Source organism: Mandrillus leucophaeus, unplaced genomic scaffold (genome assembly GCF_000951045.1).
Source record: "Mandrillus leucophaeus isolate KB7577 unplaced genomic scaffold, Mleu.le_1.0 Scaffold354, whole genome shotgun sequence".
Classification (NCBI taxonomy): Eukaryota; Metazoa; Chordata; class Mammalia; order Primates; family Cercopithecidae; genus Mandrillus; species Mandrillus leucophaeus.
Genome location: NW_012103743.1, coordinates 1,501,456 through 1,526,729, shown reverse-complemented (window position 1 = coordinate 1,526,729; position 25,274 = coordinate 1,501,456). Strand labels below are relative to the sequence as shown.

General features: G+C 35.5%; 2 protein-coding genes and 1 pseudogene across 2 annotated transcripts in view; 1 reads left to right on the top strand and 2 right to left on the bottom strand.

Annotated features, from left to right (window-relative positions):
* Window positions 1-1,131, top strand: part of CNTRL (centriolin) — a 103,731-nt gene extending 102,600 nt beyond the window's left edge. Inside the window, exon 44 of the mRNA XM_011989522.1 lies at window positions 687-1,131. Within this exon, the coding sequence (XP_011844912.1) occupies window positions 687-710 (24 nt within the window). The 3' untranslated portion in view covers window positions 711-1,131. The remainder of the gene's footprint in view (window positions 1-686) is intronic.
* Window positions 1,132-2,786: 1,655 nt separating this feature from the next.
* RAB14 (RAB14, member RAS oncogene family) overlaps window positions 2,787-25,274 on the bottom strand; it is a 44,462-nt gene continuing 21,974 nt past the window's right edge. Inside the window, exons 3-9 of the mRNA XM_011989503.1 lie at window positions 17,353-17,411; window positions 16,166-16,219; window positions 14,531-14,708; window positions 10,917-10,983; window positions 7,135-7,222; window positions 6,449-6,479; window positions 2,787-5,064 (exon numbers count right to left, since the gene is read on the bottom strand). Of these exons, the coding sequence (XP_011844893.1) occupies window positions 4,887-5,064; window positions 6,449-6,479; window positions 7,135-7,222; window positions 10,917-10,983; window positions 14,531-14,708; window positions 16,166-16,219; window positions 17,353-17,404 (648 nt within the window). The 5' untranslated portion in view covers window positions 17,405-17,411 and the 3' untranslated portion in view covers window positions 2,787-4,886. The remainder of the gene's footprint in view (window positions 5,065-6,448; window positions 6,480-7,134; window positions 7,223-10,916; window positions 10,984-14,530; window positions 14,709-16,165; window positions 16,220-17,352; window positions 17,412-25,274) is intronic.
* The window catches only part of LOC105546344, a 38,379-nt pseudogene continuing 38,170 nt past the window's right edge, over window positions 25,066-25,274 (bottom strand).

Genomic DNA, 25,274 nt, shown 5'->3' with positions numbered 1-25,274 from the left:
TCATCATGGGCCTCAGGGCAGCGTTCGAGGAGTGTGAGAGGCACTGGACATTGAATAGGGAAGCTTTAGGGATAAGACGGCCCAGAGTCGTGGGAGAAGAGTACACAAGGGCTTAAGAGCCAGGTTCAATTACCAGCTCAAGGTGGCAGCCAGATTTATTTAGGTGCTTTAAAGGCAACCAACGCACAATGGGTAGAGGTGAGATTGGTAGAATTATTTAGAAGTCTGGGGTTGTAATCCAGGCCTATGTGGGATAAAAGCCTGAACTAGTTAAAAGTTAGGGGGCTGGCTTCTGAGCCTAACACTTTATTTCCCTTCTTTTCTGGTAAGAATAGTTACTACACTTGATCTTAGCCAAAAGACTGAGAGCTCCTTCCAACAAGTTCTACAAGGTCCATCAGAACCACTAGACAGTTACTGGCACTGATGCCATCCCTCCTCACTGGGTAGATGTTACAGATTTTTTTTTTTTAAACTAGAACTTTTAATTGGAGGATCTTGAATTTTAGCAGTTTTAAGAATAACTTTTTCTCTCAGAATTTTGTACACTGGTTCATCTTAAGACATTTTTACAAAGAGGTACTCAAAATATGTAATTTACCTATAAGCCATCATGCCATCACTTAGTTAAGACTGTTTTTACTGTTTCAAAAATTTGATTTACCCTTCCTTTTGTCTTATTGTAGGAAAAGAATACCTCAGCCAGATGAGGAATACTGTCTTGTGTAAATATATTCAAGGAAAGCACCTCCACTACCTCACTGACTTTATCATTGGAATGTCAGTTATTTTTTTAAATCAAGATCCAGTGAACTAAGATTCTGAAACTTCAATGTAGTTTATTTTGCCTATACCATTAATGCCAATGTTTTTATAAATAACTTGTACATAGTACATATGGGAATAGTTGCATATGGGAATTTAAACCATGCGGCTAAGCCTTTTTGTTTGTATCTTCGTAACTTTTTTTTTTTTTATAAAAACCAGTGATTTTAACTGCATATCTGAACCTACAAACTGGTAAATCTTATTAACAAAAAGAATGTACTTAAGGCTCTCTTTATTTATAGTGTTATTTTTGAATTTTGCTTGAAATCTATTTTTCATATAAAAATAAAAGATAACAATCAACTTGGGTCTGTCCGCTGACGTTACACTTCACAGGTAATTCTGTGGAAAAGCTGTCAAGTTTTTACCTTAATTCCAAGTAAGTAAGCTTTCAGGTGGTTTTCTTTTACCTGGAGGCTGAAGTACGTTATACTTATCAATGAAGATTTCATCATTTGGAAATACATCAATTGTAAAACTATTATGCTTCAGATGCCTTTCCTCAGCCAACATATTCTTTGGTGGAGAATCAGAAAAATTTTGTACCTTGGAGAGTATGACCCAGTGATAAATTCAAATTAACAGCTCAACTCCATGATGTATATATTTCTTTAAAAACTAGAATAGCAACTGCTCTCACAGTCTGGCATAATTATTCCCAAGGGGGAAATATGTAGTAAGTTTTAAAATATTCTCGGGAACTGTTTTCTAGATCACTAGACAGCTTTTGAGTCACAACAGGCATATTACCATGTTACTATAATACAGAACAGCATAGTGCAGTAATCCCTCACCACCAAGGTTTTTATTCCAAAACAGTTATTTGGCTAGAAGTGGACTGTTAAGATACGGCATCAATGGAGTTACAATAAAGATAATGAAAGTGACAATTTATTAATACACAGTAAGTTCTAGAAGGCATCTACTTTCAAAACAAAACTTGATTTCTTTTGTATTTACATTTTTTGTTTCAAGTCTTAGCAAAATGCTAAAAGGCCTGGCCTAGTCACAATTATTGACATCCTTCTGGGACACAATTTTCTGGGCCTGTGTTGAATGAGGATAAATTTTCTTTTCTCTAAAATGCCACATGAACCCTGTACTCCCACATGAAGAGGAATGGAAGGTAATTATTTGGTCTTTTCTTCTGTTTAAGGGAATGAACTGAACCACTCATGTTTTTAAAATCACACTTAAAACAGCAGACACATGGGCAAAAAAGTTCCCCAAAACTATTGTCTTATGGAATTTGAGAAGGAAGGTAATGTATGAACATTAACATCTGGCTTCAAAAGACATCTTTCCAAAGAAATTGTACTACCTATTACGTGTACACCACCAACCAAAAAAAAAAAAAAAAAAAAAAAAAAATTACTCCATCACTTTATTATCCATAAAAAAAAAGACTTGAACATTGTACTGGAACATCTATTTAAGTGTAAATAGTACTAAGCACCAATTACTAATCTGAGGGCCTCCTCACAGGTCCAAGGGCAATGAGTAACCTCGAGAAGCAGGTGACTGCACAAGCAGTAAGCTATGGATTAAAAATTAAAAGGATTTCACATTCTTTCCAAAGTATACTGCCCAGTGTCTGGCACACACATGTTACAATATGACAGTCTGCTCTATTTGTGAGCACCCAAGTTTATTACAGGGGATTACACATGCGTATGATAGAATCTGGCTCCCAGTACAGTCAAAGGAGAACAGCATCAGCCAGCAAATGTGCTGATCTTACACTGAAAATGGTTGACTGAAAACATTTCAAGGGTGACGCAAACACAAGAATAAAACTGTGGCTCTATTACTTAGTGATGTGGTTTTATATGCTACATATGTAGACCTCTCTTTATACAATGAATATAGACAGTGCTGCAATAAAAACTGATGACACATCAAATTGTTCACCTGAAGAAAATAAACCCTATTATAGTTCAGAAAATAATGCAACCAACTTTAATTTAATCTAGATACAGGTACTTTATTTACAAATATTTAGATTAATAGCATTTTGTTACATCAAATGAAGAGTACAGCAGTCTGAATAAATCCTTCGGTCACAAAAACAATAAAACCCACTGTAACTAACTTTGGGAGTCAGGGTATTGCACCTCAACAAGCCGCAGTCTTTCGTTTGTGATTGCCACCTTATATCCCAATGGGTGGTTTGTTTGTTTTGTTTTTGTAAATATACACACACACCAGCAGGTCATGGTCCCTGGGTGAATCCCTCGTGATGCAACAGTGTAAGCAAAATGGATCACTGTAAGTCTTTAACAGAACATACCAATCTACTCCAGAAATCCTATTTTTTAAAAAGTTAAAGACAAAAATAAAAATGAATCCACAAATTAACCAAAGTCTATTTTCTGCACATTCCAGTTTTGGCTTTTATTTAACATTGACTATACAATACTCTGGTACTACCACATGTTTACAACCCAAAAAGATGTACTTTTATGTTAGTGTCTGTAAAGAGGGATTTAAAATGTGTATTTTAAACACAGCAGTTGAGCTGAGTGCATTTTCTATGGTGCGCTGAGGTGTTACCTATTCTACTTCAAATAAACTCAATTCCCAGCCACTGAATCATAAACACAGTAAGAAAAATCAACAGAAATGAAGAACTTAAACATGTTTGTTGTACAAAGAAATAAGATTGTTTCTCTTGCTATACAGTATTAATTCAGTGGCCAAACCACCTAGTGCAAAGTAATAACTTACTTTGTATCAGCACAAGCACTGAAACACCTTTAGAAACACTTTCCCTTTTATGAAACAATTTATGCCAACATGACATAAAACAGCCCCTCATACTATGAACACAGGGATATCTTATTTCACTGTAGTGTTAAAAATGCACAATTTAAAATCCCTTAACAGCAGACCTGTGGTTCTGACTGTCCAGTTCAGAATCTGACCATTCCAAGAAGATAAAGGTATAAAAGCTTAAAATGTGCAATAATAAACCCAGCCTTTTTTCTTTTCCTATACAGTAAGGCAAGAATGCAGCCTGTAATGCAAAAACGTTTACAAAAAGAGAAAAGCAGGTTAGCACATTGTCGATTGCACAAGAACAGTTAAGAAAATCAGCAGGTAAGCAACAGTGCAAAGATGGAACAGAATCTGCTAGTGTTAATCCTCTGATGCTAGGAGCTTTTTCCAGCATAATGTCCCCAAACACTGCCAGCACCAAGGGGTGGAGCCAGTACTACTTGTGAACTGCAGTGTGTCTATTTCTTTGTGTGAAATGGAAGGGAGTAACATGGTCACATATAGGTCATACTGTACAAACTGGTATTTTATACTGTTCCAATGCCAGTAATCAATTTATTTTCTTCATTAAAATAATATACACAGAATGTATTGTTAGTTCGATTCCTTCAAATTTTATACATATTTACTTTCTGTTAAAGAGAAAAGGATAAAATGGTATAAAAAAAGATAAAGCTATTAATTAAGCACGAGAGATAAGATAAATGGATATTTTCCCTGTGCGAGGCCAGGAGAGAAGCAAACCTCGTCAAGAAAAATGCCACCCACACAACAGGAAATTTATCCAAAACAAAACAAAAGCAGTTATAGAACCCCTTCTCTACCATCAGAAGTCATTTCACAGCAATAAACTTATTGGTTACAACAGACATACTTGAACAGTTAAGTATGGGTAGAAAGGCTTAAGATATCATCAAATTAAACCGTACAGTGAGACAAAGCCTTGCCAAAGAGGGAGGGTAAAAATCATGAAGTCCAGCATCAGTGCTCAGTTTAAATCATATATTGGTGACATACTTATCACGAGGACAAGGGGGAAAAAAAGTCTAGATTTACCATGCAGGAGAGATTTATTACTCTACTTGCCTTTGATAACCTGATTACATCTAGTTGTTTAGCAGTTTAGTATTGTGTTAAACTGTTTTTACAACAGATTTTTGTTTTTTCTTTTTTTTTAATTAAACCCAGTAAGATGTACAGAAGACAATGAGGCAGTAAAAAGTACTGCTTTCAACAGACAGAGGTGAAAGGTCAAATGAGGGGCCACGGCAAAGAGGTCACTAGCAGCCACAGCCTTCTCTCTGGGGTTGGGGTTCACTGGTTAGCCGGCCTCCCTGCGGGGCTGAAGGTTTGTGTTGTACACCAGACTCAGCAGCATTCAGATCCAAGCTTCCATCCTGAATGTTCTGATATATTTTCTTGGCAGCCTCAAGGAAGGCATCTTCTACATTCTCTCCCCTAAGAGGCAATTGATAACTTTATTGGAGAACCACAGTTTTCTACAAAAGACAAGACATTATATACTGACCTTTTGTTAATCTTTAGTTAACTGCCATGATGTCTTCAACTTAACCATTGTCATCTAGTAAGAGATTACCAGAACACTGAGCTAAGAGAACATGGAAAACTATTTTCTTTTCCTTTTCTTTTTTTTCTTTTTCTTTTTTTTTTTTTTGAGACAGAGTCTGTGTCACCAGACTGGAGTGCAGTGGTGTGATTTCAGCTCACTGCAACCTCTGCCTGCCGGGTTCAAGTGATTCTCCTGCTTCAGCCTCCCAAGTAGCTGGGACTACAGGAGCGCACCACCACGCCCTGCTAATTTTTGTATTTTTTTAGTAGAGACAGGGTTTCACCATGTTGGCCAGGATGGTCTCGATTGCCTGACCTCATGATCTGCCTGCCTTGGCTTCCCAAAGTGCTGGGATTACAGGTGTTAGCCACCATGCCCGGCCGGAAAACTATTTTCTGTGGAAAGCATACATACATACATGTACCGAAAGCCCTTTCTACAAATCGTATTTGGATAACTACATGTGTTATATGCAATCATTAAAATACTGTATGTTAATACACACCATGACGACTGAGATATGTCATTTCTGTGATAAGAGAGGATACTGCAAACAGAAATGAAATCTCTCCAAACATGCTGAAATCAGAATTCCAAGAATAATATGGTCTGCTCAGCTAAGCATGAACTGAGCTGTTTTTAATCGGGTGATAGTGACATAATCATGCTTAGCCACGTTAACACCTCCATTCAGTTTTCTTTGGACTAACAGCACAGCTGAGACTAAACGAAAACAGGTTAGCCTCTCACCACAAGAAATTTTTGACCTAATAAATGAAGAATAATGATGGGAGTGCCACACAGTTCAAAGCAGACATGGAAGAACAATCAGAAAATGTTCACTACTCTTCTGAGTAGACACTACCCCTTAAGTAGACACTACCCCTTAAATCATGCTTTTTAACGTGCTCAGAAAATTAAATTGACCAAGCTTTTGTCTGAGATGCCAAACTCAACCTCACTTGTGAAAAGTCAAACACTGTCATTTGTGAAAAGTCAAACACTTCTGAAATGTAAACAAAGTTCCATTTTATTAACCTGGGTTATCAACAGGCATAATCAAAGTACAATCTTTTAGGTAACAAAAATTCATATTATTTTGAAATGTAAAAAAGGAAGCAGAGAGATGTTTGCTGTTCTTCCTGCAGTAAGCATTACACATTTATATATAGTACTTTATATGTGTATATACATTATACACTTTTCATATATACGATTCTACTTTGAGAAACTTGAATATAATTGAAATATTTATATTTTGGTCATACTTACGTTTTTGCACTCGCTTCGAGGAACAATAAGCCTAAAAATAAAATTCAGACTATAATTAGGACACTTCAAACTAACTCACAAGTGCATTTCCTTTTTTTCTTGAGATGAAGTCTTGCTCTGTCGCCCATGCTGGCGTGCAGTGGCGCGATATCAGCTCACTGCAAGCTCCACCTCCTGGGTTCACCCCATTCTCCTGCCTCAGCCTCCCAAGTAGCTGGGACTACAGGTGCCCGCCACCACACCCGGCTAATTTCTTTTGTATTTTTAGCAGAGACGGAGTTTCACTGTGTTAGCCAGCATGGTCTCAATCTCCTGACCTCATGATCCACCTGCCTTGGCCTCCCAAAGTGCTGGGATTACAGGAGAGCCACCGTGCTTGACCCACAAGTGCATTTCTTTAGTAACATCTGAAAGTTTCCCATCAGTTTTTAGTACTCCTCCCATAGTATTTTATGAAAAAGTATGTAAGTCTGAGGTGGAGAGCATCTTTATATTTGTCACTAAATAACTGTACTGCTGCAACATAAATCTCACAGAAATAGAAACACATTTTGTTACTTCCTCATTCTTGAGATTTCTGAGTCTGCATTAAAAAACAACAAAAAACTGTCAATCTGCAGTATCAAAATCCCACCTTTCCTTAATAATTCTCCCAATTGTGACCATTAAGTCTTAAAGAAACCCACCGTTTTCTTCAGCAAACTGTTTGGCTTCTTCATATGTAACATCTCTCTGTGCCTCCAAATCCGCTTTATTTCCTATGAGAATTATTACCTAATTTGTGATCAAAAGAAAGACACTTATAACAAAAGCAGTAATTTAAACCAACCATGTAAATTCTGAAATCCAAAAATCTTGATAGAAAAAATAACTGGGCCTAAAAAGAAAACCAAGTACTAGCAATTATCCACTAGACAGAGCTACAGATTCATGAAGTCATTACTACAAAGGACCTTAGCAATGATCTAGGCCAGGGGTTGACAAACTTTCTGTAAAGAATAAATAGTATATTCTTCAGGTTTGTGGGCCTCATATGGTCTCTGTTACATGTTCTTTGCTGGGTTATTTTTTTGTTGTTGTTTTTAACAACCCTTTAAAAATCTAAAAACCATCTTTAGTTCACAAGCCAGTCAGAAACAGGCTGTGGGCTGAATGTGGCCCGTAGGCCATACATACTTTGGTGACACCTGGTCTAGTCCAAAGATTATGATATATCTGAGTAAGATTACTAAGGGTTCATGGACAAGCTCCAGGGGATCTGCAAATACCCTGAAATACTGTAAATACTGTAATTGTGGGCATGTCCTAGAGGAGCAGGTTCATGGCTTCCATCAGATTTTCAAACAGTTCTGAGATCCTCAAAAAGTTTGAAAGCCACTAGGTACACCTGATCTAGTCCAAAGATTATGATATATCTAGTAAGATTACTAAGGGTTCATGGACAAGCTCCAGGGGATCTGCAAATACCCTGAAATACGTAAATACTGTAATTGTGGGCATGTCCTAAAGGAGCAGGTTCGTGGCTTCCATCAGGTTTTCAAATAGTTCTGAGATCCTCAAAAAGTTTGAAAGCCACTAGGTACAATCCTTTAGGCTACCAGTAAGGAAATTAAAGCTCAAGGCAAAAGGACTTGCTGAAGGTCACTCAGTGAGTCAGTGGTAGGAGGACATTAGATCTCAGGTAGAAACCCAAACTGTGATCTTGAGACAAATACTATCCTACCCCACATTATCCCTAGATAGGACTGAGTTTATAGTTAACAGTAACTGATAAGAGACGTCTATGTGTATACACAAGGGGAAGCTGGGAGTAGGGGTTTGGGGCACGTATGCAGTAAGTTCAAATCCAAGGCAAAAATAGCACCCACCTACCTATATCCACCTTGGAACCACTCATATGAAGTTAGGCCAAAGTTAAAGGCAGCTCTGCAAAGTTGTAAGAAGAAAATACGTACCCTTGGGGAATAGCAAAGGGCTTTGGCCTTTATCTGGGGTGGCGAGGGCGGGTTATGGATAAACTGTCTTTGTACATTTATGAGCTTATTTGACACCAGTTGGTAAAATCCCTCCCTTCTTCCCCCTTCCAAACAGATATGGTAATCTAGATATGAACACTTTAGGAATGGATGGTTTCAACTAAAAGGCACTTCAGCCATTAATTTTTTTTTCATGTGAAATTACAGCTCCTGGCTCTTCTACTTTCAAAAATGTGTGTCCATAAACCAAATCATCATTTTGATCTGAATGTAAACCTTATGCAAGGACAGTTAAGTGTACAACAAAAGTGAGCATTCTTTAAACAGTGTGGACAAAGTGCCCACTGTGATGGGGAGGAAACTGTCATACACTATCCATTAGTCTTTTAAAAGAATAAAATAATGATACTTAAAAAGGAAATCAATTTATAAAGAAATCAAGTCCGGTAAAGCCACAATGACGAGCACAGGGTACTCATTATAAGATAGGTACTCAAAACAAGAAATACTGCCCCGCTCCTGATTCTCTCTGAATCTCCAAATAAGGCTTCTTATCTCCCTGAAAGGGAAGACGTAAAGTGGCATGCTAATTACAGAGATACAAAACATGCCCACAACAAAATGGTAGAGAACACAACTTCTACACAGAAATCAAGGGCAATTTTATAGAAAATGGAGCACTTAAGAAAAACTTAAGACATTTTTTTTCTCCTGATCTGGTTCTATTTCAAAGCACATAAATGAGGCAGGAAGGACACAGGACGGGAAGGTTAATTTTATTATACTCCTCCACGGGCCTTCTACAATGAGTTTTGTTTTTAATATTTTACTTGAAATAGCTATAGACTCACAGAGGCTTACAAAAAATAACAGTGAGGTCCTGTGTACCCTTCACCAAACTTCCCTAATAGTAGGATGTTATGTAACTATAATACACTCTCAAAACCAGGAAACTGACATTGGTACAATCCCCAGCCCTTATTCAGATTTCAGTTTTTACACATTCTCAGGCACATGTGCATTCGTGCACGGGTAGTTCTATGTAATTTTATCTCAGGTACAGATCTCCATCATCACTATCAGGATACAGAACTGTTCCATCACTACAAAGAAACTGCTTCTGTGCTGCCCTCTATGTCGTCACATCACTACCACCCTCCACTCCCTTTGCTAACCCCTGACAATCACTAATCTATTCTCCATCTCTACAATTTTGTCATTTTGAGAATGTTTTCTAAATGAAATTATACAGTATATAAACTTCTGAGACTGGCTTTTTTACTGGGCATGATGCCCTTGAGACCCAGCTCAATTGCTGCATATATAAAGAATTCATTCCTATGTACAGCTTAGTAGTATTCTACTATAGAGATGTTCTGAACTGTTTAACCATTCACCTGTCAATGACCAGGTTGGGAAACACCTAGGTTTCCAGTTTTGGGCTACTGCAAATAAAGCTGCTATGAACACCCTTCTATAGGTGTGTATGTAAACCTTGGGTTTAGTGTGATAATGGAAATGAAAGTTTCAGGCACAGTCCCTAGCATGATAGGCGAACAATGTTAACTGACTCTCAGTATGATTAAACCACCGTTTCCTGATAAATGCTAATCTTACCACTGAGGACATAGTTCTTGAAGCAGGCCTCTACCAAGTGTTGGGGAAAGCCAAGAGAGACACGAGCCTTGTTCCTGAGAAACTCAGTCACAGCTCAGTGCGTCTTTCCTCACATTGTTCCTGGCATACCCTCAACAATATCTACTGAAACTTTACTCACCCCTCAAACACCATTCCTCTGTAAAGCTGCTTTCTCTCCAGACAGCACTGATCATCCTAGGCTCCCCAGAACTGTGCTAGTCCCTCTATTTCTAATTCATGCTTCAATCTACTTTGCAGCACAGTTATCTGCATACCTGCTAGTTCTCTCCCTGCTAGACTCTAAGCTCTTCGGGACCAAGGATCCATGTTTATCTTTGTATACTGCAGAGTCTAGCATGGTGACTGGCCTTTAAAATCTCAACAAATATAATCTCAGTCTGGTTAAGAAGCTAATGTCTTAACATATATAGAATCCTTTTTATTTTTGACTGAAATTTTCATTCTTAATTCTCCTCCTCTAGTTGAAATTCTTATTGAGGTAACGCAGATTCACGTGCAGTTGTAAGAAGTCGTAAAGAAAGATCTCTTCTACATTTTGCCCAGTTTCCTCCAATGCTGAAGTTTTATGAAATTAATGCAGATCCCCTTTAACATCATAATTTCAGATTTCAGTCTTCACATGAGATCACCACTACATTCATAATTGTAACGACAAACATGAACAAAAAACCTAGGTATAATAAAATGCAAAACCAGGTTTAATTAGAACTGAAAAATAACTGTTACATTTTCTTCGACTAATTGAAGACAAAAATCTCACCAGTAAATGGCTTCCCTTTTTGGGTTAGCTTAGTTCTTACATTTTCTGTGTAATAAGATGCCATTTAACTTACAGTATTTGGATTGGTGAGATTCCTTGCATCTGTCAACCAGCTGCTTAAGTGGTTATATGTACTTCTTCTGCAAAAATAAAAGTTTAAATTTGTGACTGCCACATAATTATAGAAAAAAATTCAACAAATATTTAAAATACATACTTTAATCAATATATCCTAAAATAATTTTGCTTTGACCAGTTACTCAGAACAGTAGTTGTGAAATACAACTGCATACTTTTCAAAAATCTAGCCAAACGTATTATTTTTAAATAAATAACTCAATATCCAACAACTTTGATAATTACAGGTCAGGAGTCAATTATTTACTCCTAAACGCAGACTGTAAACAGACCAACAAGCAAGCAAGGAACAACACAGTAAACTGATGGAAATGCCAATGTGGAGTCAAAACTCAAATTACTTTGAAATCATACAGATTTTCAATCACAAAGCAGAGACAAAGTTGTATCAAAATGCCTAACCATGACACATTTAATGGAAGACACTTTTGCTTGTCTTTAAATTTTAGTTTCATTAAAAACCAAGTCACACTATTATAAGCTGGCATACAATTCACCTTTCCTTAATAATTTAAAGAGCAAGCTAACCATAACAGCATAAAATTGACTTTGAAGACATTTATACATTGACAAGAATTCAGGTCCCCAGATATCAGTGAAAAAGTTCATCCTAACTTTGTACTCTTAACAGGTAGCTAAATCATTCTGGAATTCTTTAACTGTCCTATTTTTCTACTTTCTCCAAGCAAGAGTTTAAAAACTCTAGGTTCATTTGCACTAGCCAAGTAAGCTCTAAGATGGTAAACAAACCCAAATATTTGTAATATTATACACAGTAGAACCTACCAAAGGGGTCAAAGATAATAAAATTTTTGAGGTTAAAAATGTTTCTGATTTATAGACTCACAGAATGTAAGTCTATCTTACTCGTTTAACATGTGAGGAAACGGAAGCCCATAAAGACTTAACTGGTGTCAAAACCAGGCCTAGAACTCTTTTACAAATACCACACGTCCTTCAAGTGTTTCTAGTTTAGTCCTGTGAATATATTCCATGATCTCTAGCTGCCAGTTTTCACAGATAATTTGTTATTCAAAGTATATAGTTCTTTCCCAATGAGAACTGAGAACTCCTTACTCAGATTTTTATTGTGCTAATCATATTACTCATGAATCATCACTTAGATGACAAAAAAGTCATACATATCAAAATAGCTCCTTTCCCCCCAATGTTTTAGAATTTTCTAAGTAAACAATGATAAAATGTCATTTTTAAAAAGCACAAGCCTTATCTGTGTTTGATATTTGTATTATTGGCATACCTTGACTTTACACAACAGGTACGTTTTACTACTTCATGCATAAACCTTAAACAAGTCCGAACATTTCTACTGATTTTGATGAATTTTAAAATTTCAAAGCTGGCAGGCAGAGTGAGGTACACAGAAAAGCTTAGTACCAAGATCATATAAACCATATTACTTACATGTACCGTAACTTCTGCCAAGGATTCTGGTAATTGTTATTAATTTAAAATTCACTATCATTATAATTTTAAATCCATAAATAAATATTATTCAAATATTAATTGGTGGTACTAGTGCTAAAAAAGTGCTAAAATGATAGATATGTCAAAATGTTATGGCAAAACAACTGTCACAATAGGCTACGCTGTCAATTTAGAAAAGCACCCTGTAACAACAAGAGTTAATGACAAAAATAAAAAGGAACTTTTATGTTTGTAAAATGTCAAAGAATAATAGAAAAAAATTGGTGTCATGACTGCAACATCGAAGTCACTATAAAGTATCACTTTAGCACCTGACTAAAGCCTGGGGTACTCTTTTCCAGTAACAGTTTTTATTACAATATAATGAACATATCATAAAGCTTATCCTTTTAAAGTACGTAATTTAGTTAAGGGTAGTTACAAAGTTGCGCACTGATCACCACTATCTAATTCTAGAACATTTTCATCACCCCAAAGAGAAACCCCGAACCCACTTAGAAGTCACTCATTCCCCATCCTCTGGCAATCCACTTTCTTTCTCTATAAATTTACCAGAATATAAATTCTGGATATTTCACAAATGAAATCATACAATATGTATCTCTTAGTGTCTGGTTTCTTCCACTTAGCATGATGTTTTCAAGTTTCATCTATGTTGTGGCATGTATCAGTCCTTCCTTCTTCCTCATAGCTGAGTAACATTTCATTGTATGGATATACCACATAGTGCTTATCCATTCATCAGTTGATGCATATTCTGGTTGTTCCCAGTTGAAGTACTTTTTTTGATGACTTGAATAGACACAGATTTTACCAAAAGTATTAACTATGCTTAAAAGATATGCTTAAAAGCAAAAACAATATTCTTAGCACACATCACCATATTTAAATTTTATTGAGTTTTTAATTATGTGAAGTCTTCAGAAATGCACTCCTCATAAAATTAGACAGTTCTGTGTAGGCAGCCAGGTTTATTAATAGCCTTCCCATAATACTCTTGATCATATCACTGATTGCCTGGCTATAATGAAAAGCATTAAGGCTTGTTTCCCTCTGTTTTGCTCTGAGGCCACCCAATTCTAGAATTTACTGAAACTTTAGGCACTATAATTGTAACTAGTCAATATCTTTATTCTAAGGCAGCATTTCCCAAAATGTGCTCCTCAATAAAATAAGCTTAAGAAACACCAAATTAAATAAAGTCATACAGCAAAGAATTTCTTACTGCAGAACTTTCCGGAGTCTTAATATGCTAATGAGCATTATGACACATCAAGAGGAAACCGTATAAAGCATTTTCCAAAAGGAAATATGCTTTAAAATCTACTTATCACTTGGTCCCACTCACCCATCTTTACCCTCAAGAAACAGAGTCACATTGCTATTGACTGGCGCTTTACATCAACATGAAAGGTGATCCAGTTCATTTTCTAACTTACAGTAGACAAACAGTGCAGGGTCTAATCAAGTGGCACAGTTTTCCATGTTCTCCAAAGTCAAACCTTTACGTACAGTAGTTTTATCACTTTACATCAAGTGCTTTGGAATTCCAGAAACAGTCATGTTGAAATAAATTTAAACCTACTGCATGTAGTATTTGAAGTCATTTCTATCCATTTTAAGAGAAAAAAAAGTAAATGAATAAACACCTTCAGATGCAAGCATAAAATTTTTTATAATCCCCCATGCTGGATTAGCAAAACTCTTTGCTTGGCCTTATTTTGAGAGGTGTAAACTTTAACACTAGAGACTAAATAGAGTAAGTCCCAAGAGTGAGTTGTTTGCTTTCTACTTAAAACAACATTTTATATAAAATATTTCTCCTCAAATCATTCAACTGAAGTTGCTTTTCAGAACTGTATTCTTCTATTAGCTTCACCCGATATCTCCCTAAATTTTTCTTTAGTCATAAAAACTTTCAGAAAATATCAATGTGTTATATCAAATTTTACATGGCAACTTAAGAAACCATAAAAAACAAGTAAGTTCAATTACAGTCATAAAATTACAAATTTTTAAAAATGCCTAAGTCAATTTTTTTTTAAATGCCCAAAGAAGATTTATTTTCCCCGTATGAAGGTTGAAAAAATTATCTCTTACCTAGTGATATCATAGACCATAAGAGCTCCTGCAGCTCCTCTGTAGTAGCTCCGTGTAACAGCCCTAAATCGCTCCTGTCCTGCCGTATCCCAAATCTGCAGTTTTATTTTTTGGCCACTAACTTCGATTATTCTTGTACCAAATTCAACACCAATTGTGTGAGGACAATCAGCCATAACTGTTAAGGAGGAAAAAAAGTAATAGCCCAATTTTCAGAAAACTTCAAATTAAGCCTAGGGGGGAAAATCCACTAAATAAACAAATGGCTTACTAATACTTACAGGCTATAAATAGACTAAAGCTACCACTGGAAAAAAAATTTACAAATACCCAGAAGTAAGAAGTCAGGGAAATGTGACTGTACTAGAATCGGGATCAGCAAACTTCTAGAAAGGACCAAGCAGAAAATATTTTAAGTTTTGCAGGTCAAAAGGTCTTTATCATAAACTACTCAACTCTGCCACCCAGGCAAAAAAGCAGCCAGAGACAATAGGTAAAACAGGCATGGTTGTATTTCAATAAATTTTATTCACAAAAACAGGCAGTGACTGGATTTGCCCCACTGGCCAGTTTGCTGACCCCTCGACTAAAATAATCTGTTAAGTAAAAATAAGGATTTTAATTAATTCTTCACAGTATCAACATTATACCATTTAGCCTTCTTACAATCATTATCTATAACAGATCAATCAATGGTCTTGGGACCCTAGGAGTTGTTAGTCAAACAGATTCTTATCCCAGAAAATATCAGTGTCTCAAAGAAAATCAGCATGTGTTTTATATATATATATATATATATGCACATATATTTTAGAGATAGGGTCTTGCTCTGTCACTCATGTTGGAGTACAGTAGCACAAGCATAGCTCACTGTAACCTCGAACTTCTGGGCTCAAGCAAGCCTCCCACATAAGTCTCCCAAAGCACTACTGGGATTACAGGCATGAGCCACCACACCTGGCTAATATATATTTCTTATTATACAATGACAAGTTATATATGTCTAAGCCAATGAACAAATTTATTAGTCCTTTCCTTATAATGAGGCCACTTAAAACCTAAACCCACCATTCTCCAGTATAAGGACATAGACTGCTGGGCACTTCATAAAATGTTACATCAAACTTCTGTAGTAAGCAGCACAAAAATGTCAAAGAAATAATTTCACCTATACAGAAACACTTTCAACTATATTTAGCATATCAGTTACAACAAATTGGTCCCTTCTATCACCCAAAAAAGCGTAGAAAGAATTCCATTTTAAGTATTCCAAATCTGTTATTTAACAAATGATACAAGCAGCAAATTTCTCCTCATAAGATAATCAATTTCTTAACAGAAAGTCAGAGAATAAAAAGATTAAGTTTGACATTATTGTATGTATTTTTAAAAATTATTTTAACATCAAGAAATCAAAACAAGCGAATCAGATTATATATATATAATGTGTATAAAAATCAACACTAAAATATGCTGGTATATTTCATTTTATCTGTACCCATTTAAAAAAAAAGTACAAATATAGTGAAAGGTTATATTTAAATGCATGAAGTACACTGAAAATGACACTTTTTAAAAAGTAGAAACATGACAATAAAGAAAACTATTAATGTTTACCTCATGTATTAAACTTACATTTTTTTTCTGTAAATTGATGAAGCAAGCAAGATTTTCCTACTCCCATGTCCCCTGTTTTAAAAAAAAGAAGTTTCAGGTGGCAATTACATTTCTCAATTTTATGCAATGACTGCTATATTCCTTACCATATAACATATCATAAGTTTCTGGGACACTTCACAAATTTTTATTTTCCTACTTTACAATGATTCGAAAGTTTTCACTGTGAGACACAAATGGAATATTATTCCCAATCTTTAGCACTGACAGAATTTGGCTGTAAATTATTACTGTTAATAAATAGCCACCAGCTGGGAAGTGCTTATTTTTTAATGGAATTTTTTTACTTTGAGCTGTTTCAAAATTTTATGGTTTTTGTTGTTATTGTTGTTGTTTCCTTTAACTCATGCATAGAAGCAAAAGATTTCAAAAAGTGACAAATGGGGTAGCATGTAACAAGCAGAAATAACAAACTGAGTTCTGGAAGCTTGATTCACTAGGTCCCTGTCTTATACTTCTTGTATTATTCTATGAAAGAGAAGAATTTGCATTACATGAAAACCCCAGGAGAAAAGATGTCATCTCTTACTGTACTATAGCAATGTTAACCCTTGATGAAGGAAACATTAAAAAGGACACATTAAGTTCAACATGAAAGCAAACTGTTCTAATGTGAACAATTCATTGAAAAACTTGTACTTTCAAATGTAGTTTTATGTTTGGATAAATAGCATTAAGACTTAATTTGAGCAAAACCTTCTTGAAACTTAAGAAAAAAACACCAATTAAGAAAAATACTGTTTTTTATGTATATTACACAATTGATTTGGAATCAAACAATATTCTCTATCACTTTTTCCTTATAATGGAAACCCAGGGGGATCTGAGCGCTTTCACAGTATTTTAGGAATGTTTCTGCACTCCTTGAAACACTGATACTTCCTAGCGTCAACAAGCTTTCAAGCAGCCCTCAAGAACAACGAACATCACTTCACAAGGTACCCACCAGCACTGTACCACAGAAATATCCAGGGCCACAATGCAAAAGCTGCACTGCTAATGCAAAAAATGAATCTCATAAAAGGAGCTTTAGTTTTACAGTAAGAAAATCAGTCACTCCTGAAGCGGTATTGTTTAAGTATTAGCATATAAATATTTTGTAAGTTAACCTTTTGGGAACAAGAGTGTAAGTTAAATAAACTTACCAATAATAATATATTTAAAGATGTAAGAGTAGTTGTATGGTGCAGTTGCCATGGTGGCACTAAAAACAAAGAAATCTCTGTTACTTCAGAAGGAAAGCATATACAAGTAATTCAAACAGATCACTGCTATCCTTTAAAGGTAGAAAAGGACACTGAATACAAACGTCAGTTACAGTAAGTCAGAATAAAACTGCATTTCACAAATTGATCAAATACACAAATTCTCTTAGATGAAAGATGCTTACACATTCTCATGTGTTATCCACAGAAATATGAGAAACCAGTTATACCAATATTTCATTTAAGAAAATATCCACTAGAACTTAAAGTATAATTTAAAAAAGAAGAAAATATCCAGTAAGAAGTAGTACTCTGAAAACTTTCAAACAAAAAAAATCTTTATAAATTTAAGATAAACATCACTATAAATAGCCTCCGCTCCCTTTAAAGTCCCCTGCCCTGTTAACTGATCAAGTAAGTTACTAATGATCTACTTGTTCAGAACTCTGATTTTAAACAGAATGGTATACAAAGGAACCACTTAATTTATAAACACAAAACAACTTTTTACTCTACTTTAAATCAACAGCAGAGCATCCAAAGAGCAATGGTATGATTTCCAAATCAATGTTGGAACTAGACTGAATCACATGAAACTGTTCTTCCTAGATTTTTCAAGTCAATTTTATTGGCATTTTCATATGGCTCAACCTAATATAGGACTTGCAGATTACCTCTCTCTCTCTCTCTCACACACACACATACACACACACACACACACACACACACACACTTCTTGAAGACACAGCATCTCACTATGTTGACCAGGCTGGTCTTGGGTCTTGAACTCCTGGCCTTAAGCGATCCTCCCATCTCAGTCTCCCAAAGTGCTAGGAGTACAGGCATGAGCCACTGCACCCGGCCAGATTAACAACATAGTAAGTGCTTCCCATCTACTATTCTAGGGACTGAGAGAAATAATGTCATAAAATTGTACTTAAGGCTGCGAAATTTGAAAGCTTGTGTATTAGAAGATATTTCAAAAGATCACAGCCCATTTCTTGCCCTCAAATAGACTTAACCTAAAGAATTCTAATTTCTCTCCTACTTGAAAAGAAAACAAAAAACTTTCCAATTTATTTAAATGAATGCTCTGAATGTGTAAGACATTGTGCTAGGTCCTAGAGAGAAACAAGGGGGTGAATTATAAAATTGGGAATAACTTTCAATAAAGTTTATTCTCAAACCAGCTTTCAGCTTAAGACAAAAATTACTTATACAAATTAAGATTTCACCCCATTTAAAAAAGTCTGACTTACAGTATTTTTAAGCCTGGCTTTTAGTGTTTCTGTCAATGTCACATTACACAAGCCAGACATTTAATATGACTGGAAAATTTTATTTACTGAAATTATCACCTTACTATATACCATATTGCAAGCAAAAGTTCTATATAATTAATAACATTTAACCTGTAGAAAGAATATATATTTAAAACAAGTGTATTATTATAAGGAAAGAGTAAGTTGTTAATTACAGTAAAGTATTAATCACTTCCACACACTACAGTCTTCTCACTTAGCTATCTGTATTACATTTAGTGAAAGTAGAAGCCCTGCTACCCATTCCAGTTTGGCATGTTCTAACACATTTATAATCAGTCTCCTGCATCACAGAAAACTCCCATAACCAGTTCTTTCAGCAGAGAGAGTTTTTCTAGTTAGATTAACTCTGATTCTGAACATCACAACAACTTTATTCCCTTTTCCAGGCACTAGGGACTCAAAACTTTTAAGAATGAACTTGGTCCTGGGACTAAAATTGGCCTGGATTATTTACCTGATCTCTGAACTAGATGTCAAACATAAGGGGGAAAAAAAATCTCTTACATTAAAAATACTTAAAGATTATTAACTTCTTAACCTGAATTCTTCCCAGACTCTTTCTTTCTAATCAATTTTTAATTCTTCTAAATTCTTTCCCCATTCAAACCTGGGTAAAAGTAATCACTTAGTCACCTTTAAATTGTTGTCTCTCCTGTGCTCTTCTCCTTGATTTTTCCTAATTTCTTTCCCTCTTCGAACTGAAGGTTGTAGCTGTACATACTTTGCTCCTTCTATTTTATGTTAAAGCTATGACTTCTAACAATCCCAAATTTCTACTTCAAATGCTTTAAAGACTAATCATAAAATTATGACCCAATTTTAGTTGTACTAATTTGTATACTGGCTAATTATCACACTTTCATTAAATGTGAGATAACTAATTTTGAAAATGTATCTTAAAATTACAAACATTCATATAGTGGAAACTATTTCCAAATAAAAGAAATGATCACTATTTCAGATTGAATACCAGGGCTCTGTCTCACCTCACCACACATTTTTCTTGCTTGTTTCTTTAAAAATTACAAATAAAAACCATAAAAGCAGAATTAAAACTACTCAAACTTACTAATTTCAGTAAACAAAGGCAGAAAACATCTAACACTGTAGCCATCAACACTCACAACAGGTCTTCCCTTTCTTATTCTAAGAAGATACTGTCTAGGTTTACATATATTCCCATTGTTGACTGATATTAATACATTTCAGTCAAAAGTATTTGCAGTAGAATTATATTCAAATACTAAATACGCTTAATGTTGCTTTAACAAAAGATTTCTCAGTCTCATTTCTTGAACATGAAACATACCATTGTTAAGGTGAGGAATACATTTTTACCTAACTTTGGACGGGAAAAAAGTTCTTCCTCTATTATTTAACAGTGCTTTTGCTTTACTTAGAGAACTCTTAAGTCTAAAAAAAAGGACATGAAAGGCTGATCTAGTTCAAACTCTGAAAACATGAGCCCACTTAACATTACAATCCCCATAAATTTTTTTTAAAATCTCGGTAATATTCTATAACTTGTATACAACTACCGGGACAATTAAAATTCACTTTATTCCACATTTTACAAAAAGTATTTGAATCAAGTTCATATGTAAATAAAAGATCTTTATTGCCTTTAAAGGAAAAAAGTACTACATATTTACACAACAGGCATTTAATACATAATCAACAATTTCCAAACTAATAACAAATACAATTGTTAGTTACTACTTATCGGGTACTTGACATATGACAGGCAATGTGCTAAATATTTTACATACAATTTCATTTAATCCTTACTACTATTCTATAACATAGTTAATTATTATCCTCATTTTACAGATGAGGAAACAGACTCTGCAGGTAACACGTCCAGGTCACACAGCCAAGTCTGTACTGAACCTATGACTGTTTTGACTGCAAAGATCCCCTCTTAACCACCACACCATCCTGCCCTCTCCACCGTCGTGCCTCCTTCACATGGTTATGAGATGTACCATGTTGCTCTGCAGTATTCATTCGCTTAATTATAATTTAATATTCTGAATAAGATACATGAATTACATTCAGAAGATGCACTGCAGTCAGAATTTATAGATATAAATGAATGGTCATACTAGTAATACTAATCTATAATACTATAATTCATCTACTTACAAAAAGTTTCTTGAGAACACTTGAGAGTAAACCATGTAATGATCTACACTACTTTTTCCTATACTGTCTTATATAATTCTTACTTAATTCTCACAACTCTGCAGAGTCATTATCATTATGTCTATGCAAAAAATTAAAGAAACTGAGGTTTGGAAAAATTCACTCATTTGGCCAGTGTTACAAAGTTTGTAAATGGTAGACCTAGAAATTGAACCCAGGCCTGATTCCAAAGACCATGATTTTCCCTAAGTTATTATTAGCTTATTTCAGGCATGTACAGGTAGACTGATAAAATAAAAATCAGAGAAAGAGGAAGGATATTAATGCATGTAAAATTTAGCTATAAACTACCCTTGCTGCCAAGAGAAATATTTACTAAATGCACAGTAAACACTTAACAATTGTGCCATGTATTCAACTGACTCCTTAAAGATATTAATATGCTTAATATTGTTTTAATAAAGGATTTCTCAACCTCATCTCCTGAACACGCAACTACCAGTTTTCGCCATTGTGGAAACATATCATTTCACCACGTGAAAACATACCATTTTTTACCACCATTTTCACCACTGTTAAGGTGAAAAATGTATTTCAAAATGGGGTATGCCATCTTGTAAAATTCTGCATATTTTTTTCACTCAACAAAATCAGACACATTTTCATGTCAGTACATTTAGATCTAAATGGTTACTGAACACATATTAAATACTAATTATTGTTGTGACAAAAATAGAATGCATGGTTTCTATTTACTGAATCAACACCTTTCTAAGATTACACAGACATATAAACGACTAGTTTTGAAACGTGTAGGTACAGATGTGAAGGTATACACTACCAAACATACTGCTTGTGGAAATGTGCCAACATTTTGGAAAGTAATCAGTATATTTAAAAATCTTAACAATAATCCAAATCATCCTTTGGCTCAGATATCCACTTAGAAGTATCCTACATATACAAAAGCTTCAGTCCATAAGGCTACAGGTATTAGCGCATTTAATGTACCATTTTTACAGCAAAAAACTGGAAATAATCTATCAGCAAGGAAATGACTGAATAAAGTACATCTGTACTACAAAATAATATCCATCTAGTTTAGAAACCATTTTGATCGATATACATTAACCTGGAAATACCTCCATGATTTTGCTAAGTGAAAAAACACGTTGCAGAGTTTTATGCGACAGCATACCCCACTTTCAAACACACACACACACACTCAACCCTATATTCACATACTATGAAATACAAATCAAATTGTGAAAAATACACAGACAGGAGAAAAAGGGAAGAGAGAAAGTATTAACTTTTCTTTATAGATCCCTGCACTGACTTATTACAATGAATTAAAAATAAAATTTTCTCTACCAATAAATACGTGAAAAGCACTTTCTATGTAATTTTAATACAGGTTAAAGAATACCCAAACAAAAACAAACAAAACACCCACTCATAACATTCCCAACATTATTTCCACATTTACTGATAATAAGGGGAACTTATGAAGCCAATAATACGATTGGCCTCAAAACAAAAAAAACCAACACTCAATAGTAGAGGGCATAGTTTTGGTTTTTTTTTTTAAATAGCTGAACTACTTACTGTTTGCTCTGATTTTAAAACCTGTTATATAGCTATTCTACTCCTTAGAACCGACGATGTTACTGTATAATTTTTACATAGTTGATCCAAGACATAACAAGGGAAAAGCAACCCACTAAATATTCCAGGTGATTTAATTCTTATCCTTATTTCCATTGATAAGTTTTGTTTATTTGTTTGTTTAACATGCATGATGTTTTGTTAAAAATACCAGAGCTGAGATGGACTGCTTCTGTGATTCCAACATGAACGTATCTGTTAAGTATCTACTAAGCACAAAGCACTGTGCCAGGCTTTGGCAAGATAGCAACGATCAAAAAAGACAACACTGTCTCTGCCTTCGTGGAACTCAAGCACAGAAGCATTCTGACTTGCTCTAAAGGCCCACTAAAATGGACTACTACTACCTGATTTGTCAGTCAGGTGGATAAAACTTCTGTAGTTAATCTAATAATCTAATCTAATAAAAACGAGTGATCAATTTCCTCAACAGTAGTACAAACAGCCCACCCACTCAAAAAAAATAAATCTAACTTTTGACAATATACTTAATGTCACTTTTATATAAATAATGATTTTAAAAAGCTGGATTGCTTAATGTGGCAAGAGAAGTAACTTTGATGATCTTCTATATACAGAAAATAAAGTATTCTAATACTGGACCTCTGTTCACAGAAAGAAAGCACTTAACACCCAAAAAGCCAAAAAAAACCCCTGCACTTATTGCTAAAGTCAAAAGGATTAATAGTGAAAATTTTACTAATGATACTGTGCCTGAGATTTGCTTCAAAATAATTTGGCAGGGAGGAGGCAAGTGTATATAGATGAAGCAAGACTGATCACTGTTGACACTGGCTGATAGGTATATGAATGCTCAGTATGCTACTTTATTTTGTATATATTTAAAATTGTCTAGATGAAGCTTCTTAAAAGTACAGTACCTCTAATGCTTCTATTTGTAAACTGCTGTCTTTAGCCATGCCTGGCATTTTTAACCACATAAAAATGTTTCAAGCCTTTTTTAAAAAAACAGGAAACATCTCTCAATAGCCCGAGTTTTAACATTTTATTTACCTTAATCAAGTTTCCTCCACTAGCACAGTATCTTACTGTGACTATGCAAAGATATTTGACATTGATAAAAATGAACACTCCAAATTCTGTTGCAAAGTTGAAGTATGCCACAATGATAAAGTTTAACTGTAATACAAAAAAGCAACAAGTTTTTAAAATGCAGCTTTAATTTCAAGGAATTTTTAAATAGCTATTATAATCTAAGGTTTTACGTCTTTACAATAACTGCCATTTATCGAGGGCCTAACACATGCCAGCTACTTTATAAACAAACTGTAATCCTAAAAACTCATTTTACAAATAAGGAAACCAAAGTGATCTACCCGTGGTCATAGTACTACTAAATGGAGAGCTAGAATTAAGGTCCAGGTTTAACTCTACATGTAGCTCTCCAAAGCTATGCTCCTCTCTCATTCATTCAAAAGATATTAAACACCCACTATGTGCCTAGCACTGTTACAGGCACTGATTTACTATATGCCAAGCAACGTGCTAAGGGCTTTCTTTAAACCCCATTTAATCCTAGCAACAACTCTAAGATGCAGGTTCAATTATCCCCTTTATAGATAAGGACACTGAGTCCGAAAGGTTAAGTAACTTGCTTAAGATCACTTAACTAGGAAGTGGCAGTAATGGAGGGGGAACCCTTGACAGTATGACTCCAAAACTCTTAACCACGACATACCTCTAGGCATGATCAAGTAAAACTGCCTAAACAGAACTTGGAAGAAAAAATTTGGAAAGGCTTGTGGGGAATAAAGGGGTGGGAGCTGGATTACTGCAAGGTCAAATTTATCCTCAACAATCAAATCTAAATAAAAGACAGCTGGTTCCTCTACAATATTTACCTTAGAAAAATATACGAATTTTTTAAACGCAGTTGGGATAGTAACGAAATGAGCAGTAAACTTTGCAAGAGTTCAAATCTGGGCTCTGACACTTGCTGTGGGGTCACCAGGAAGGCACCTGTCCTCTCAGAACCCGTTTCTTCATACACGAAATTGAAATCCTGGCATCTCTCCTTTGGGGTTTGTGAGCATGAGGATTTGCCAGTGTAGTGGCTGACTTTATGGACTTTAGGTCATAAAGGGGTAATCAGCTGTCATCCAATGCGAACACAGTGAAAAAGGAATTAAGTTGTAACTACATTATAAATGGTCATGCCTGTAACCGTAGCCTAATTTTTGAGTGTAGTACAAAAACCACCAGCCACAGTGTGAGCCGAAGCCAGTTTGTAATATACCATCATCAGCCAGACACACATCACAACTGTAGGCCTCAGTTTCCTCACTCATAAAGTGGAGACAACTTACCTCCGAGGGCTACGCGGGACAAGATAAACACGTACAAAGACACCTAAGAATGTACCTGGCCCACAGTTAAAACGCTTAAAACACTCCAGTTCTGTCGTCTTCTCTTAGATTCTAGAAATGCCACAACTTTCTCTTCATTGTTTCTAGATGCTCTGTAGCTTCAGGGCCATAGAGGCTGTCCACGCGTCTCATAGGAACGCACCAAAACCAGGACATCGCAAGCACAGGCGCACAGACCCCGTCCCTGGCCCGGCTGCAGGGCCGGACTCCCCACATCGACAAGGACACCGGAGTTGCCCCGAGATGCCGAGGAGGCTGCGAAGAGCTGCCTTTGTACTCAGAGCCAGACGCGGCCTACGGGACGGGACCGCCACGTCTGGGGCTCGCGGGCTGCAGG